The sequence below is a fragment of the Podarcis vaucheri genome (genome assembly GCF_965113315.1).
Source record: "Podarcis vaucheri genome assembly, chromosome: 3".
NCBI lineage: Eukaryota > Metazoa > Chordata > Lepidosauria > Squamata > Lacertidae > Podarcis > Podarcis vaucheri.
Window position 1 is genome coordinate 12,176,891 of NC_138761.1, and position 14,175 is coordinate 12,191,065.

A 14,175-nucleotide genomic window follows, 5' to 3' on the forward strand; every position below is an offset into this window, starting at 1 on the left:
AAATATATGGAGAGGCTGAAGTGAAGTCAAAGGGAAGCAAAGGGTGAAATCCAAGGTGATAAACTAATGGAACGAAAAAGCACAGGAGATAAATGGGAAGCGCTGGAGGTGTTGAAAGACAAAACGAAGTTCGCGGGAGAGTTAGCAATGCTATCTTGCACCTTGGTTCTCCAGGTTTAAGAAAGGGCAGCTGGCGCTTTATTCTTAAAAAATATAACTCTCAGAACTGTTGAATCAAAACCAAAAGAAGACGAAGACTGCAGGAAATCAGCTGGGGAGGTGTAAAGGAGGGAGAAGAGAAATCTGAACTAACAACCAGTCTCTTGACCAAAGAGAAAGGCAGACAGAACTTGCTGGCCAGATTTTTAATCAATGTTTCATCCATCAAAACTAACTGACCTGCCAGACAGAAGGCTGCAACTGTGTTAAATAATGTTGCATGGTACAAAGAGCTGAGGGCGAAGGGAATGAGAGCCACGTATGTCAGAGCAGTTTCAACTCTGCAGGCTGCTGTTCTCCGTCTCCACCACCCCTCCGTCCATCTCAGCTCCTGCATATCTCTGGGACGCAGAAGGCTGTTTGGAAAAGTGAGGCTGTTCTCCACTGACAAGAACACCCATTCCCAACTGCCCAACTTACAACGACTGCATCAAACTTTGGGGAAGGGCGACCGCTCATTCATAGAGCACCTTCGTCGCATGTCAAAGGTCCCTGGTTCCATCCCAGCATCTCCAGGTAGGACTGGGAATGCCTAACCTGAAACCCCAAAGAGATGCTGCCAGACAGTGTCAGCAATACTAAGCTAGATGCAGAGCATCTATGTTTCTTCCATCACATATAACCTTCCTTCCATACTGTGGGGTTGATTAGGCTCTGAAGCAGCAACCCAGTGACAGACAGTCTTTGCTTGCTTATTTCTGTTTTCTGGGCCCCATCAAAAAGAGGGCCATCCCAAGACATTTCGTTGCATGAGGCAGAATACAAGATGGCACCCACTCCCATTCCATGGACATAAATTGATCGGACTGACAGCCAAGAGTCCACTTCAGCACTGCCGATGGGCCAACACCCTTCTCTGCAGAAGGCTCGGTTGGGGTTGGGCATACAGGGCAGGCCACACACAGCATACACAACACCTCACATCTGCTTCCCACCCTCCAGCATCTGCCACCAGAGGCAGCTTCCTCACTCTGCCTAATGACAGGGCCGGCTATGTCCAAGAAGCCTATTTATATACCAAAACCAATAATGGGAAAAGAAGTGGGATATGCAATAACTCGCCCTGCTCAGAAGTAATTATGAAGTATATTTCCGCCGTCTTTGACACCACCGCTGCAAATATCATCCACAAAGATATTATTCCCCTCTTTTCTGATTCATTGCCTAACCTCTGCATAAGCGCATTCTGCCTCGTCTTTGTCCAACTTCTGCCGCGTTGCCATGGAAGTTGAGGATTCAATTCCTCCAGCTCTTGTACATTTGCTTGTACACTTCTGGCAACAAAGGTGGAATCCATCTGTTTTGTTCAGATAGTGTTGTCCTGGCAATAGCATTCGCTGCCGTATTGTTCTATTAAAAGGTGACACTTTAAGGCAAATTACATTACCAGATGATGATTATTATTATTATTTTAAGAATGCCATTAGCAGGCTTCTGGTTTAGAAGAAATAGAGCCAGTTCAACAGAAAAAGTCAATCTCTTGCTGCACTGATAACTAGCAATGGAGGAGATATTCGATTCAGTTCACATTTGATCATGAACTGACCCAATTAACCATACACTCTTCTCCAACAAGAAAAAAGGTATAGGAAAACATGCATATTAGGGGAAAGTGTGCATTAAAACACATATATTAGTTAAAATAGCTTGCATAATTATATTGGGCTGTATTCAACTAAATCCTACTCAAAGTAAACTCATAGAAATTAATGAACCTAACTTCATTTTCGCCAAGTCCATTAACTTCAAAGGGTCTCCCTGAGTAGAACTGGCACTGAATACCACCCATTATATTAGGGGAAACTGCTACAATGCTATGCATATATGAGGGGGAAAATGCATACAAAATTGTGTAGTTCAGACAAATGCGCACTAAAATGTTAACAAATTTTAATAACTGGTTAGATTAGAAATATAATAATATATCAAAAGTGACAAATTGGGAATTGATAAATTTGTCCATCTTTATTAGTAACATCCCTTCCAGCCAGACCAGAGAATAGCAAACATTAATTCTTCAAGTATCCCCCCAGTTTCTGCTTTTTTCAATATTAGTCTATTAGTATAGAATTAGCCCCAGCAATGTGCACAGGGGTCCAGAATGCAATCCCCCCACAAAACAGTCACTGCCTGTATATAAACGAACATAAACACAGTGGCCCTTGTTTTGTGGCTGTACTCTTCCTTCTGTTTCTAGGCTCCCTCTCCCCTAATGTTCCAACTTCTTACAACTTGATCTTACTCCCAGTCCAATCCCACATAGCTACTCCTGTCCCTAGGGTACAGGTGAGGCTTTACTCTGAATCACAACTGCCAACTTTCTCTTTCCTCACAGAAACAAAACTGCAAACATCCCGACAGCTGTGTCCCATCAGCAACTAGAATGTTTAGGAATGTTCTATACTGTGTGCTGTCAAATCAGCATCTTTTTTCCCATGTGACCACTAGGAACTTTTTATACAGGCACAAAAAGTGCAGGAATCAACCTGTGATTACCACACCAAAACATAGCTGTCAACAGTCCCTTATTTGGCGGGAAAGTCCCTTATCCCAGCACCATGTCCCGCTGCTGTCCCTTATTGATAATGTCCCTTAAATTTCCCAGGTTTCAAAGGAAGCAGCTCCTCTCCCTCCCTCCCTGCTGGCCAGGGAGGAGGGAGGCTCCAACTGTGTTGCTTGGCTGCGTTGCTCACCCAGTAAGGAGTCTAAGAATGACTGGGGGGTGGAGCTTGCATGCCTTGTGCCGATCAAATCGGCCGCGTTGCCTGGGGACTCACCTTTGCTCAGCGCTTCCCAGTGGAGAGGGGACGGTGGTTTTCCTTGCTGCATCCCCTTGGCCGGGTTGCTGCGCTGTGGGAACCACTGCTTGAGGCTTTGTTTGGCTGCTGGCTGGGCTTTCTGCCTTTGGCTCGGAGGGGCTCAGAAGTTGAACATTCCTGTGCCCAAAAAACCCTTATTTTGGCTGCTGATCCCTTATTTTCAAATCTGTAAGTTGACAGCTATGCACCAAAACAGAAAATTGGTACCAGGCCTCTGATGATTGCAGAGAAACTGCTTTATGTCATGCATGACATTTTCAAGACGCCCTTGCTGGGCAACTCCTGCAAAGCACATTTCTAGCTTCTCTGAACGTAGGTCGTACTGTATTTCTAGGTCTTCCACACTATATTTCCACCCAGCCGGCTTTCATAGCTTTGCGCTTGGATGAGCGCTGCCATAAAGTGATGATACACACATGCCTTTGTGCAGCCAGCCAATTCATTTTTGACATGATCTGTGGGACAAGGATCCAGCTGCCTGCTGCTACTCTTTAGCAGCAGAGTCTGCTTCCTTGCTCCAAAACTGCCATCTACGGTCATAGAAGCAGCTTGGATCCTGTCCAGTCTCAGGCCAACTGGGAGCAGCAGCGTTCGTTAACTCACCGCCTGGCCAAATGGAAAACCTACAAAATCACTAAACGGTGTGATACTTCGTGCTGGTTCACACATTCAGAACAAAGCTCCAACTGGGGCAGCTTGCCCACACTTTATCCCGCCCCATGTATGGTGCAGGCTGCGACCAGGGCTGGCACCAGCACCCAGCATCCACTGGCAGCTGCCATGGCCCCAGCAGGACCCATCTTTGATGCCTGAGTGCTGGCAGTTCAGGTCCATCATTCACACTTCCTGCAATGCCATCCGAGAAAAGCCTTCAATACAAGTTCAAACAGAGATTGCTGACTCTTCCAGTATATCTGAAGGAGCGTCTCCACCCCCTTCGTTCTGCCCGGACACTGAGGTCCAGCGCCGAGGGCCTTCTGGCGGTTCCCTCACTGCGAGAAGCCAAGTTACAGGGAACCAGGCAGAGGGCCTTCTCGGTAGTGACATCCGCCCTGTGGAACGCCCTCCCACCAGATGTCAAAGAGAACAACAACTACAGTGGTACCTCAGGTTAAGAACTTAATACGTTCTGGAGGTCTGTTCTTAACGTGAAACTGTTCTTAACCTGAGGTACCACTTTAGCTAGTGGGGCCTCCCGCTACCGCTGCACCATTGCCACACGATTTCTGTTCTCATCCTGAAGCAAAGTTCTTAACCCGAGGTACTATTTCTGGGTTAGTGGAGTCTGTAACCTGAAGCGGCTGTAACCTGAAGCATCTGTAACCCGAGGTACCGCTCGCTGTACCAGATTTTTAGAAGACATATGAAGGCAGCCCTCTTTAGGGAAGCTTTTAATGTTTAATGCCTTACTGTATTTTAATATTTTGTTGCAAGCTGCCCAGAGTGGCTGGGGAAGCCCAGCCAGATGGGTGGGGTATAAATAAATTATTATTATTATTATCATCATCATCATCATCCCCCCGTTGGATTTAGCAGTAGGTATCTCAGGAGCTGCTACCCAGAAACATCAATCTTTGTCAAGAGGTTCTAGAACAGGTATAGGTCTGGGAGGAGTGGCACCATCTTTCCCCCAGCAATGCATCTGAAATAATGCACAGCATCTTTCCAACCGATGCATTGAACACAGCAGAGGACAGCAAGGCGTGCAGCAGCACTTCACGTGCCTCCCCCCAACGGATGCTTCCACTTAGTGGGAAGGAGAGGGAGAGAGGCAATGCAGTGGGGAGTAAGGCGGTGCATAAAAAACTTTTTTTAAAAAAATGCCTGCTTCAAAGGCATCTTACTACACTAGGGATTACCGTATTTTTCGCCCTATAGGACGCACCAGCCCATAGGACTCACCTAGTTTTTTTGGGGGGGGGGAATTCAAGGGGGGAAAATTATTTCCCTCCCAGGTTTGCGCAGCCATCCCCAAGCTAGAAGAGGGAGACGGAGCGCTCCGTCTCCCTCTTCTGCCTTCAGGGACACCTTGCCCCGCTGTCCCCCGAGTTTGTGGGGCTGGCGGGGGGAGAAGCAAGCGGACTGAGACCCAGTAAACAACTTGGTCCAGGCTTTTATAGCCTGTAGTCACTCTCCCTCCTCCTTCACCGGGAAGACACGGAAATTTCTTATTGGTCAAGAGAGAAGCCATATATGATGTAGGAGCAATTAAAACAACCGTTCTGATATGATTTATGACACAAGATGCACATGCTGCAAGTATATGATGCCAGTTTTTTAGTTTTTTTTGGGCATGGCTCCATCATTCCTCTTAGATCCTTTGCCAAGAGATAACATACTTCCCTAGCTCACATATTTACAGCTTTCGTGGGTGACACTGACCTGACCCTGAGCTAGCATGCGAGGATATCTAGCTTCCTTGCCAAGATTCTCGCATGTTCAACTGGTCAGGTGGGTTTAGTTCACTCACAGCTCATTCCTCACATGTTTCTAGCCTGGGTCTGCTTAACCTTTGTATGAACCTTTTAGCTTAAAGTGAACTGTAAGCTACATCAGAAGGAATGTTCCTCGTTTTACATCCTTTTGTTTTGCAGGCCTGGGGATCATTTGCATTCAAATTGGTGGTTCAAAATAAATTCTGATCGACGCCTCCTACAATAATATGATAACATGGCAGGCCAGCTAGCCACCAACTGCAGAGGTCAGGAAATTTGCTCTAAAAAGAAGTTTAGTGCTAATTATTATTATTATTATTATTATTATTATTATTATTATTATTATTATTATTATTATTATTATTTATTGGTATCCTGCCCTCCCCGGCCGAAACTGGGCTCAGGGCGGCTAACATCAAATTAATTAATTTTAATTAATTTTACAATGAATGATTTTAGAGTGTTGTTTATGTTATACTTTTATACTGTTTTATTGTTGTTAGCCGCCCTGAGCCCGGCCTCAGCTGGGGAGGGCGGGATATAAAAAAAAATTATTATTATTATTATTATTATTATTATTATTATTATTAGGGCCTGTGAGAATGCTGGGAGGCCTCTTTCATATTAGTTCTTATACAAAAAGAGAAGGGGAGTCAGGCTGCGCCCTGACCAAAGGCCTGGCGGAACAACTCCATCTTGCAGGCTTTGTGGAAAGATGTCAAATACCGCAGGGCCTTGATCTCTTGTGACAGAGTATTCCACCAGGCCGGGGCCAAGACCAAAAAGGTCATGGCCCTGGTCGAGGCCAGCCTAATATCCCTGAGGCCCAGGATCTCTAAGCTGTTATTATTTGCAGACCATAAGGTCCACCTTGGGGCATACCAGGAGAGGCGGTCCTGTAGGTACGAGGGTCCTAGGCCGTATAGGGAACACTACCATTCCCAACTTTACTGCCTCTGGTTTGTTTGTTTTTTAACTTTAAACTGTTCCTGGAAAGTTTGAGTTTCTTCTTCCACTTTTTCCCACCCTCCAATCCCACCTGAAAAAGCTTAGACGTGAAAGCTCCAGACCCGTGCTAATTATTTGTGCCGTGACAGCTGAAATTTGGATTACTGCAATGGGGTTTTGGAAGACATCCTCCAGCGTCCAAAGCTCTCCATAGAATATGATTAGAAAGAAGACAGAAAAGAAGACCGACAAATCCATGAACGCTTGAAGCCGGCCGTTTGTAACTTTAGACTTCTTTTAATCAAAAATTCATTCCACAACACAGGTTTGAGCCTCTAGTGAGATTTTGCTAGCGAAGTAGCAACATTTGGGGAAGGGGGAGGAGGGCAAAGATAAAGCGTGAGAAAGCATTTAATCTGGAACACCCCAAGCGCATGTGCTTGACGGTGTTTGTTAATGAGAAATTAAAACAAAAGGATGCGAGCGCATTTGATTGCTGGAACGGGAGGTTTCGGCTTTCTTGAAAGAGAGATTTGTGCTTAAAACCAAGACTAGCTCAGCTCACAAAGTGCTGAAAGCAGCACCTCAAAAGGACTACCGCTGCCACCATTTCACAACCGCCTCAAGAATATGACAGACAAACACCCCTGGCATATTTACTCGCTGTTCTCTTGGCGGTGGATCTCACACAAGTAAGGGAATGTGTGAAGTCATCTGCATGCAGCAGTGGCCCTGCTGCTGCTCACATCATCTGGTTGTTAACCACGTGGGTGGAAAGGCTTCTCTCATTCCTTTATACCAGTGTGGGAGAAATCGCCCACAGAGGAACCAAGCACCGTGCTGCTAAGTCCACTTTTACAAAGGAAGGAGGTCCATTCTTCACAGATGTGATCAGAGGGGTACCAAAGGGTAGACAGGAATGAGTCATTGCACTAAACAACCGGAAGGGTTATTATGGAAGGGACAGTGAAAGCATAAGAAGCAGCCTGCTGGATTGAACTAAAGGATCACCCAGAACAGATTCCTGTTCTCACAGTGGTCAACAAGATGCCTATGGAAGTCCACCAGCAGACAATCCCCCTCTCTCACTGTTGTTCTCCAGAAACTGCCTCCAGAGCCTCTGATACTATCATGGCTTGTGTCCCACACAGCATGCATGGAGATCCACTCGTGCAATGGGACTTCCCCTTCCCCTCTGGGCAGACTCTCAAAATCTGATCCAGGAGGTCCTCCAATTCTCTGAAGCAGATCTTGAGGAAGCATGAGGTACTGCGGGAAAGCAGAGAGGAGGGGAGAGCTCCATCGCAGAAGTCTGTCATGACCTCCATGACCAGCATCCATGACCTCACCTTCTATGAGTTTGCTTGTCTACATTGGTGGCATCGCTACATATGGTGGTGGCACATTCCATCATGCAACTGTGCACTGTGGCTCAATGGGAGGTCTCCTGTGCAATCCATTTCCAGGGGGGTAGCTCTGTTGCAGCAGAAGGAAGGGTCTTGCTTAAGACTTGTCATGTTGGCTCCAATTCTGCCGGCACCCTTCACTACACCTGAGTTCACTATTACAGGAAACCATCATCCAACATGAGCTTTTAAATCAGGACTCCTACCAATTGGGCGCAAGTTCCTTATCCCCTGTGGACCGTACTGGGTTACCCAGAGACATGATGTCAGCAATACTGCAAGCCATACCACCTGACTCGGTACTGGTCAGGTGACCCAGGGACCCCACAGAGTACCACCTAGTTCTATAAAGTATCAGCCTTAGGACCTGCAACCAGAGATCCTTCTCAGACTCTTCTTTCCACCCTGAACCTGTCACTTAAGACCTTTTTGGTCTGCTTTGGCTACAGCATCTACCTCCAGCTCCTCATCAGCCTCAAGGCTTCCTCCTTGATGAACTTGGAGGCCCTGATCCTGCTGTCGCTTGGGATGCTGACCCCAGTGAACCCTGATGGCAAGTAAATTGGCTACCTCTCTCATGAAACACATTCAGATTCATTCAAGCTCAACTGCTCAACCAAGGCTTTGATACTCAGCGTGATGAGGTCAAACACCAACAAAAGGAACCTGTGCCGATATTCTAGCTAGGGACCTGAGCTACTGTACCTAGCAATAGGAAATCACCCACCTGGGGCAGCATGCGATTTTCCTCCTCCAGCTGTCTTACTCTTGCTTCCAGCTGCCTAACATAGGACAAGGTTGATTCTAAAATTAAAAAAAGACAAAAGAAAAGAACTCTGATTATACACACACGTCTACTTTGGCACACCCGAAATCAGAATTAGTCACCGACAGGTGATTTCTGGCTGGGTGTCTTCTGAGCAGTAGCTATGCAATTACTCTAAGATATATGGTAAAAGCATTCTGTTCTGTCGCGCTCTCTGGATTCATATTTCCAAGTGTCGGCTGCAGCTAGAAGCCATCTAAGCCTTCAAAGTTTGGGTATTGTCGACTCATTTCCCCCCTCTGTCTATGCAGGATCTAAACTACTGGTCTCAAGGACCAGTTTGGAAGTCACATTTCTCGCCCTGGGTGATGCAGAAGCATGAGGTGTCCATGCTCAGATTCACATGCTAAAAACTAGAGGGACACACATGCTCCCAGATCCACTTTGCATATGTGTCTTAAAAAAACACACACATCCAATCTGTTTCTGAATCACCCTGTGAACTCTCTGCTTTGAGCTGTGTTTCAGATTCTGAGCCATTCTGTGTAAAAGGAGGAGTGAATCTGTTCTCCCATTCACTGTAATGGGGAATTAAAAACAGCTAGATCTTCTCCAACTTTGGCCAGAGTGGCTGAAATTTACAGGCACAGGAGCCCCTTGCGTATAGATTAAGCCTGCCAAATTGCAGATAAATTGGTCCAGGGGTTGTTTTTGTGCAGAAAGTAAAAGGGATTCACTTTTCTCCATAATAGAAGAAATTGTTGTCTCTTTCTTAGCTTAAAATAATTAAGAGACAGCTGAGTAAGGCATTTTATGTTATGAACTGCCACAGCACGCACGCGCACACACATTCATTCATTCATTATAGGGTGCATCGAATTCTTAGTTACTCGTTTTTTGAAATATGTACTGGTCTTTCTTTCTGATGTTTGTTTTTGTCCTCCAAAAGGCTTTGCTGGCCTCTCAACGTGAGGCTGTCTAGAATGCAGCCTGCAGGGTTGGCAAAGAGCAGCTTTTCTGTAATTAAAGCAGAGCAATGTAGGATTTTTTAAAAATCTTAAAACTTGCTAGGTTTTTTTTGGGGGGGGGGTTAAATCCTCCACTGCTGTGCCTTAACAGAAAACAATTCTGAGTTCTTCAGTGATCTAGAGGCAACACCTTGGACAGACTCAGTTCTTTCAAAGCCCGGTTTTGCTATTAGCTGGCATTGTTGAAGTTGGGGGAGAATGGGCAGATTGAGAATTTGGGTCTCCCCAAGTTGCTGTAGCTGTCTCCATATAGTGCAGTTATTTAATATAAGGACTTTAATTCTGGAAACATTTTGAAGGCTAACTCTGTAGCGGCCTGCGTTAGCCTTTGTGGATAATTCCTGAACATCTCCTGAGCTATTTATTTATGTATTTGTTCCTGCTACTTATACATTAGTTAAATTGATGGGTTTGGGTTTTATTTAAAAATAAATACATAAAACCTACCATTTTATCACTGCTGTTCATGTCTCTGCAGGTGGTTCTTTTAAGCTCTGTAAACTGCCTTTTCAAGTTAACATTGATGATGATAACAACAATCTCTCTAAAATATGGAATCGAAATATATGTTTCATAGGAATATAGTCAGCTGCCGTAAAGGTTCATCTAGGTCAATATTCCCCACGCTGACTGGCAGCAGCTCCTGAGGACTTCAGGCAGGAGTCTTCCCCTGGCCTACCTGGAGATGCTGGGGACTGAACCGGAGACCTTCTACATGCCAAGCAGATGTACTACACCTTCCCTAGGGCAATTGTTGGATTTAAGAGCAGGCATGTGGCTACAGCAAAGCCGTGAGCTCAACAGGAGTTGGCAGACTTGTTTTTGCTGCTGAGGTGGCGGCTCTATTATATCCAGATCACCTCACCTGCCAGGCAACCTATGAAATAAAAATGAATGGCAGCATGCAAGGTTTCGCTGCTTCCCATTCTGCAGCTCGCCGGAGATTTCAATATGCGCACGCACCGGGACTGCGTGTGAATTGCGAGATGGCAAATCTATTGTGGTTTGTCAGAAGTGATTAATATACAGTGTGCGGTAAACAGGCTAAAAATAGGGCTGTGGGACAGCAGGGAAAGAGGTGAGCTGAGGTTTCATGCACTCTGATGCGCTAAGAGTCGTCACAGCAAGCGATGAGTGAACCTAGGACAACTCAGGGAAATCTGCGCACACCACTGGCAAGTTTTTACGGGAGGAAATCCACTCTTTCAGCACATCCAGGTGGGCTGACAGTTTGGGGACCAGGTACACATCGGGTACCTGCACCCAGGGCCAGCTCCAGGTTCCTGGTGTCCTCCATACAGGTGGAGAGTCACGCCACGCTCCTCTTTTTACCACCAGATGTGGAGAGAGACAGTTGAGTTGGCTTACTAGAAGAGTATGGGTGGCAACAGCAATAGTAGCAAAGTTCTCCAATGTGTGTTAGTTGGCCGCCGCTGTGGTTGCCCACAATGGTGCTGACTCAAGACAGAGACAAGGGAAAATAGATCTTCTGTCAAGTCAGACCAGTGCTTGGACCACCTGCAGTATTGTCAACACTGTATTGGAAGCAAGGTTTCAGGCAGGAGTCTCTACCTGAAGATGTTGGGGACTGAAGCTGAGGAGATGCTGTAACACTGAGTTATGGCCCTTCTCCAGTGCGCGCGAGAGAGAGAGGTGATACCAAATACATGCTGTTAAGATGGGTGGATAAAAAGGTAAAGGTAAAGGGACCCCTGACCATTAGGTCCAGTCGTGGCTGACTCTGGGGTTGCGGCGCTCATCTCGCTTTATTGGCCAAGGGAGCCGGCGTACAGCTTCCAGGTCATGTGGCCAGCGTGACTAAGCCGCTTCCGGCGAACCAGAGCAGCACACAGAAAGCCATTTACCTTCCCACTGGAGGGATACCTATTTATCTACTTGCACTTTGACGTGCTTTCGAACTGCTAGGTTGGCAGGAGCAGGGACTGAGCAATGGGAGCTCACCCCGTTGCGGGGATTCAAACCGGCAACCTTCTGATCGGCAAGCCCTAGGCTCTGTGGTTTAACCCACAGGGCCACCCGCGTCCCAAGATGGATGGATACTGAGGACCAAACCTTTTTAGTGCCTTTGGAACGTCCCAAAGTTCATAGGGCCTCATGACCGCTAGCTTTTAAGAGAACGCCGAAGTTGTTTTCGTCCCAGGTAAATGTGCTGTGTGTGACTGGAGTTTTGTTTTGTTTTCTTAAGCTGCTGTTGGTTTTAAACTAATGGTTGAAACTGAAAACTGCTGTTGTCGATGGCTTGTCCTCGTGACTCGGCTACGTATTGCAAAGCCCTTTTGCAAATGGCCGTGTGATGTTAGAAACAACTACTAACTAGCAACATGTTACTTCTTTTGGGGAAGAGGAGTGCTGATAGTCAGCTTGCCTCTGCGAAAGGTTCAAGGATCTCGTGTTCATTCAAGAAGCCCTAAACAACTTGAGCCCAAAATACCGGTAGGACCACCTTATTCCTCAGGCTCCACCTTGATCTTCTGATGGGGCCATGTGAGTGGTCCTCCCCAGGCCTGATTTCAGTCAGCCTTTACAGAGACTGAGCCTTTGGTGTGGTAACGTGCCCAGTGCAACTCACTGCCAATAGAATTCCCATAGGTGTCTGAAATATACTCAGAGTTGAGAGTGGATTTCATGCTCTTTATTCAGCTCATAGTGGTGAGGAGGAATGAAAGTCCCCTCAAAGTATCTGCTTTATATACATTATTTACACAATGGGCTGCATGTGATTGGCTAATTCCAGAATTCTCCTGTAGGCCAATCAGGTTGTGGATTCACTTCCATCTGGAGCCGGATTGGCTCCTGCAGACCAATCATACTGCTGCGTTGTTCTAGGACCAATCAGACTGCTGCATTCTGAATCCTATTGTTCTAGGACCTATCAGACTGCTGCATTCTGAATCCTATTGTTCTAGGACCAATCAGACTGCTGCATATTGGATCCTATTGTTCTAGGACCAATCAGACTGCTGCATTTTGGATCCTATTCAACTCAGTACATAACAGTGTCATTCCTACTTTCATGCCCATCATTTTCACTAACCTGTGCATTTTTAGCCACACTCTCCCCCGATAAGACACATTTTTGAACACTTATTCTGCTGGAGCACTGCACTGGCAAAATTCTGAGAATCCATGTTTTGGCTCTCATATTGTTCTGGGAAGTGCAAAATAGATAAGCCTCCCCTTAGATGCAAATCGAATCAGATTTCTCCCCAATCCTGATCCAGTCTCTCCTCATAATGCCTAGGAGTGTGTAGGACAACATATAAGAGGAAGAAAATACATAAGAAGGGAAAGATATAAAAGCACATCATTGCATGAGCGATGCAGCCTTGGAATCACAATGGCGCCATTTCAGCCCTTGAGAAGTTAGTTGGGAGAAATGAAAGAACGGATATCGCAAAGCCAGGTATTGAGACTGTGTTTGAACTGGGTTTTGTACAGACATCCTGCAGCCAGCTGTTACGATCCTCCTACATACTGAGGGCCAAGCTGTGGTGTGGGAGGTCTGTGGTCACTTGAGTTATTCAGGATTTCTCAGCCTCAAATTCCTGTCTGTAGAATGGGTATAGTAGAAGAGAAAGCCCTTTGCAGAAGTTGAAGTGCTGCGAAGGTGCAAATTCATACCAAATAAGGAAGCATTTTTTAAGCGGTTTGCCTTTGGTGAATCAGCGGGGCTTAAAACGTTTTCTCCATCACATTTCTTCCCTCCTCCCAAAATGTACACAACAGCCCACTTTTACCTTTGCCACATCTTAACCAGCTTATTTCTCTCTCATCAGTAATTACAAGTCTGTGACCATTTGATTTGCTCACTTCTTTCTGGAACAAAACGTTCTCTCTCTCTCTCTCTCTCTCTCTCTCTGTGTGTGTGTGTGTGTGTGTGTGTAGCGCTGTTGTTAATTCACTGGAACTCGGAGCCAAGTATGTGCCTCTGATGATTGCTAAATGAAGCCTTAGCACTTGTAAGCTTTATCCTTTGCTAACCAAATTACATTCAGAATTACATCCTCCCCTTCCATCCAGATTTATCTCTTTTCTAGTCAAAACAGTTATTTTTATACCCCAGCCAACAGGTGCAGTTTACTCCTCCTCTGAACGCGCACACTTTGCAGACAATGCCAGTAATTATACATCACTATGTAATTAGGTATTTTTAATCCTGGGTTCTTATGGAAGGAGTCAGCCTTTTTCTCCACCTCCTTTTTAGTCCTAAGCAGGGCTCAATTTGGAAATTTTGTCTCCATGTTGCCGTTTAGGACAGCTCAAGGTGTGAGAGGTTGTGGCAAAGAATTCTCTGGATGGGTCATCTCAGATGTTACCCTGGTAGTGATGGCAGTCACAGAATGTGGGAGCCTCCATCTACATTTCCCAAAATGCCACCCAATGTAGCACTGCATTGTGGGAAACCGAGCTACCAGCTACCATACTTTTAAATGCACATATTATATACAGTGGTGCCTCGCAAGACGAAAAGAATCTGTTCCGTGATTCTCTTCGTCTAGCGGTTTTTTCATCTTGCGAAGCAAGCCCATTGAC

The 14,175-nt window shown here is 45.9% G+C and overlaps 1 protein-coding gene across 7 annotated transcripts in view; it reads right to left on the reverse strand.

Annotated features, from left to right (window-relative positions):
• Nucleotides 1-14,175, reverse strand: part of CCDC85A (coiled-coil domain containing 85A) — a 156,760-nt gene that overhangs the window by 29,484 nt on the left and 113,101 nt on the right. For 3 of the 7 annotated variants that reach the window (XR_014218174.1, XM_082217725.1, XM_082217724.1), the window contains exon 3: nucleotides 8,555-8,631. The exons of 3 other annotated variants lie outside the window; for them this stretch is intronic. Coding sequence is in view for 2 of the 4 variants with exons in the window: in XM_082217725.1 (XP_082073851.1) it covers nucleotides 8,555-8,631 (77 nt within the window). In the remaining 2 variants the exon portion in view is untranslated. Of the gene's footprint in view, nucleotides 1-8,554; nucleotides 8,632-14,175 lie in introns of those variants that run through there. One more of the 7 variants, XM_082217728.1, reaches the window with a different exon arrangement.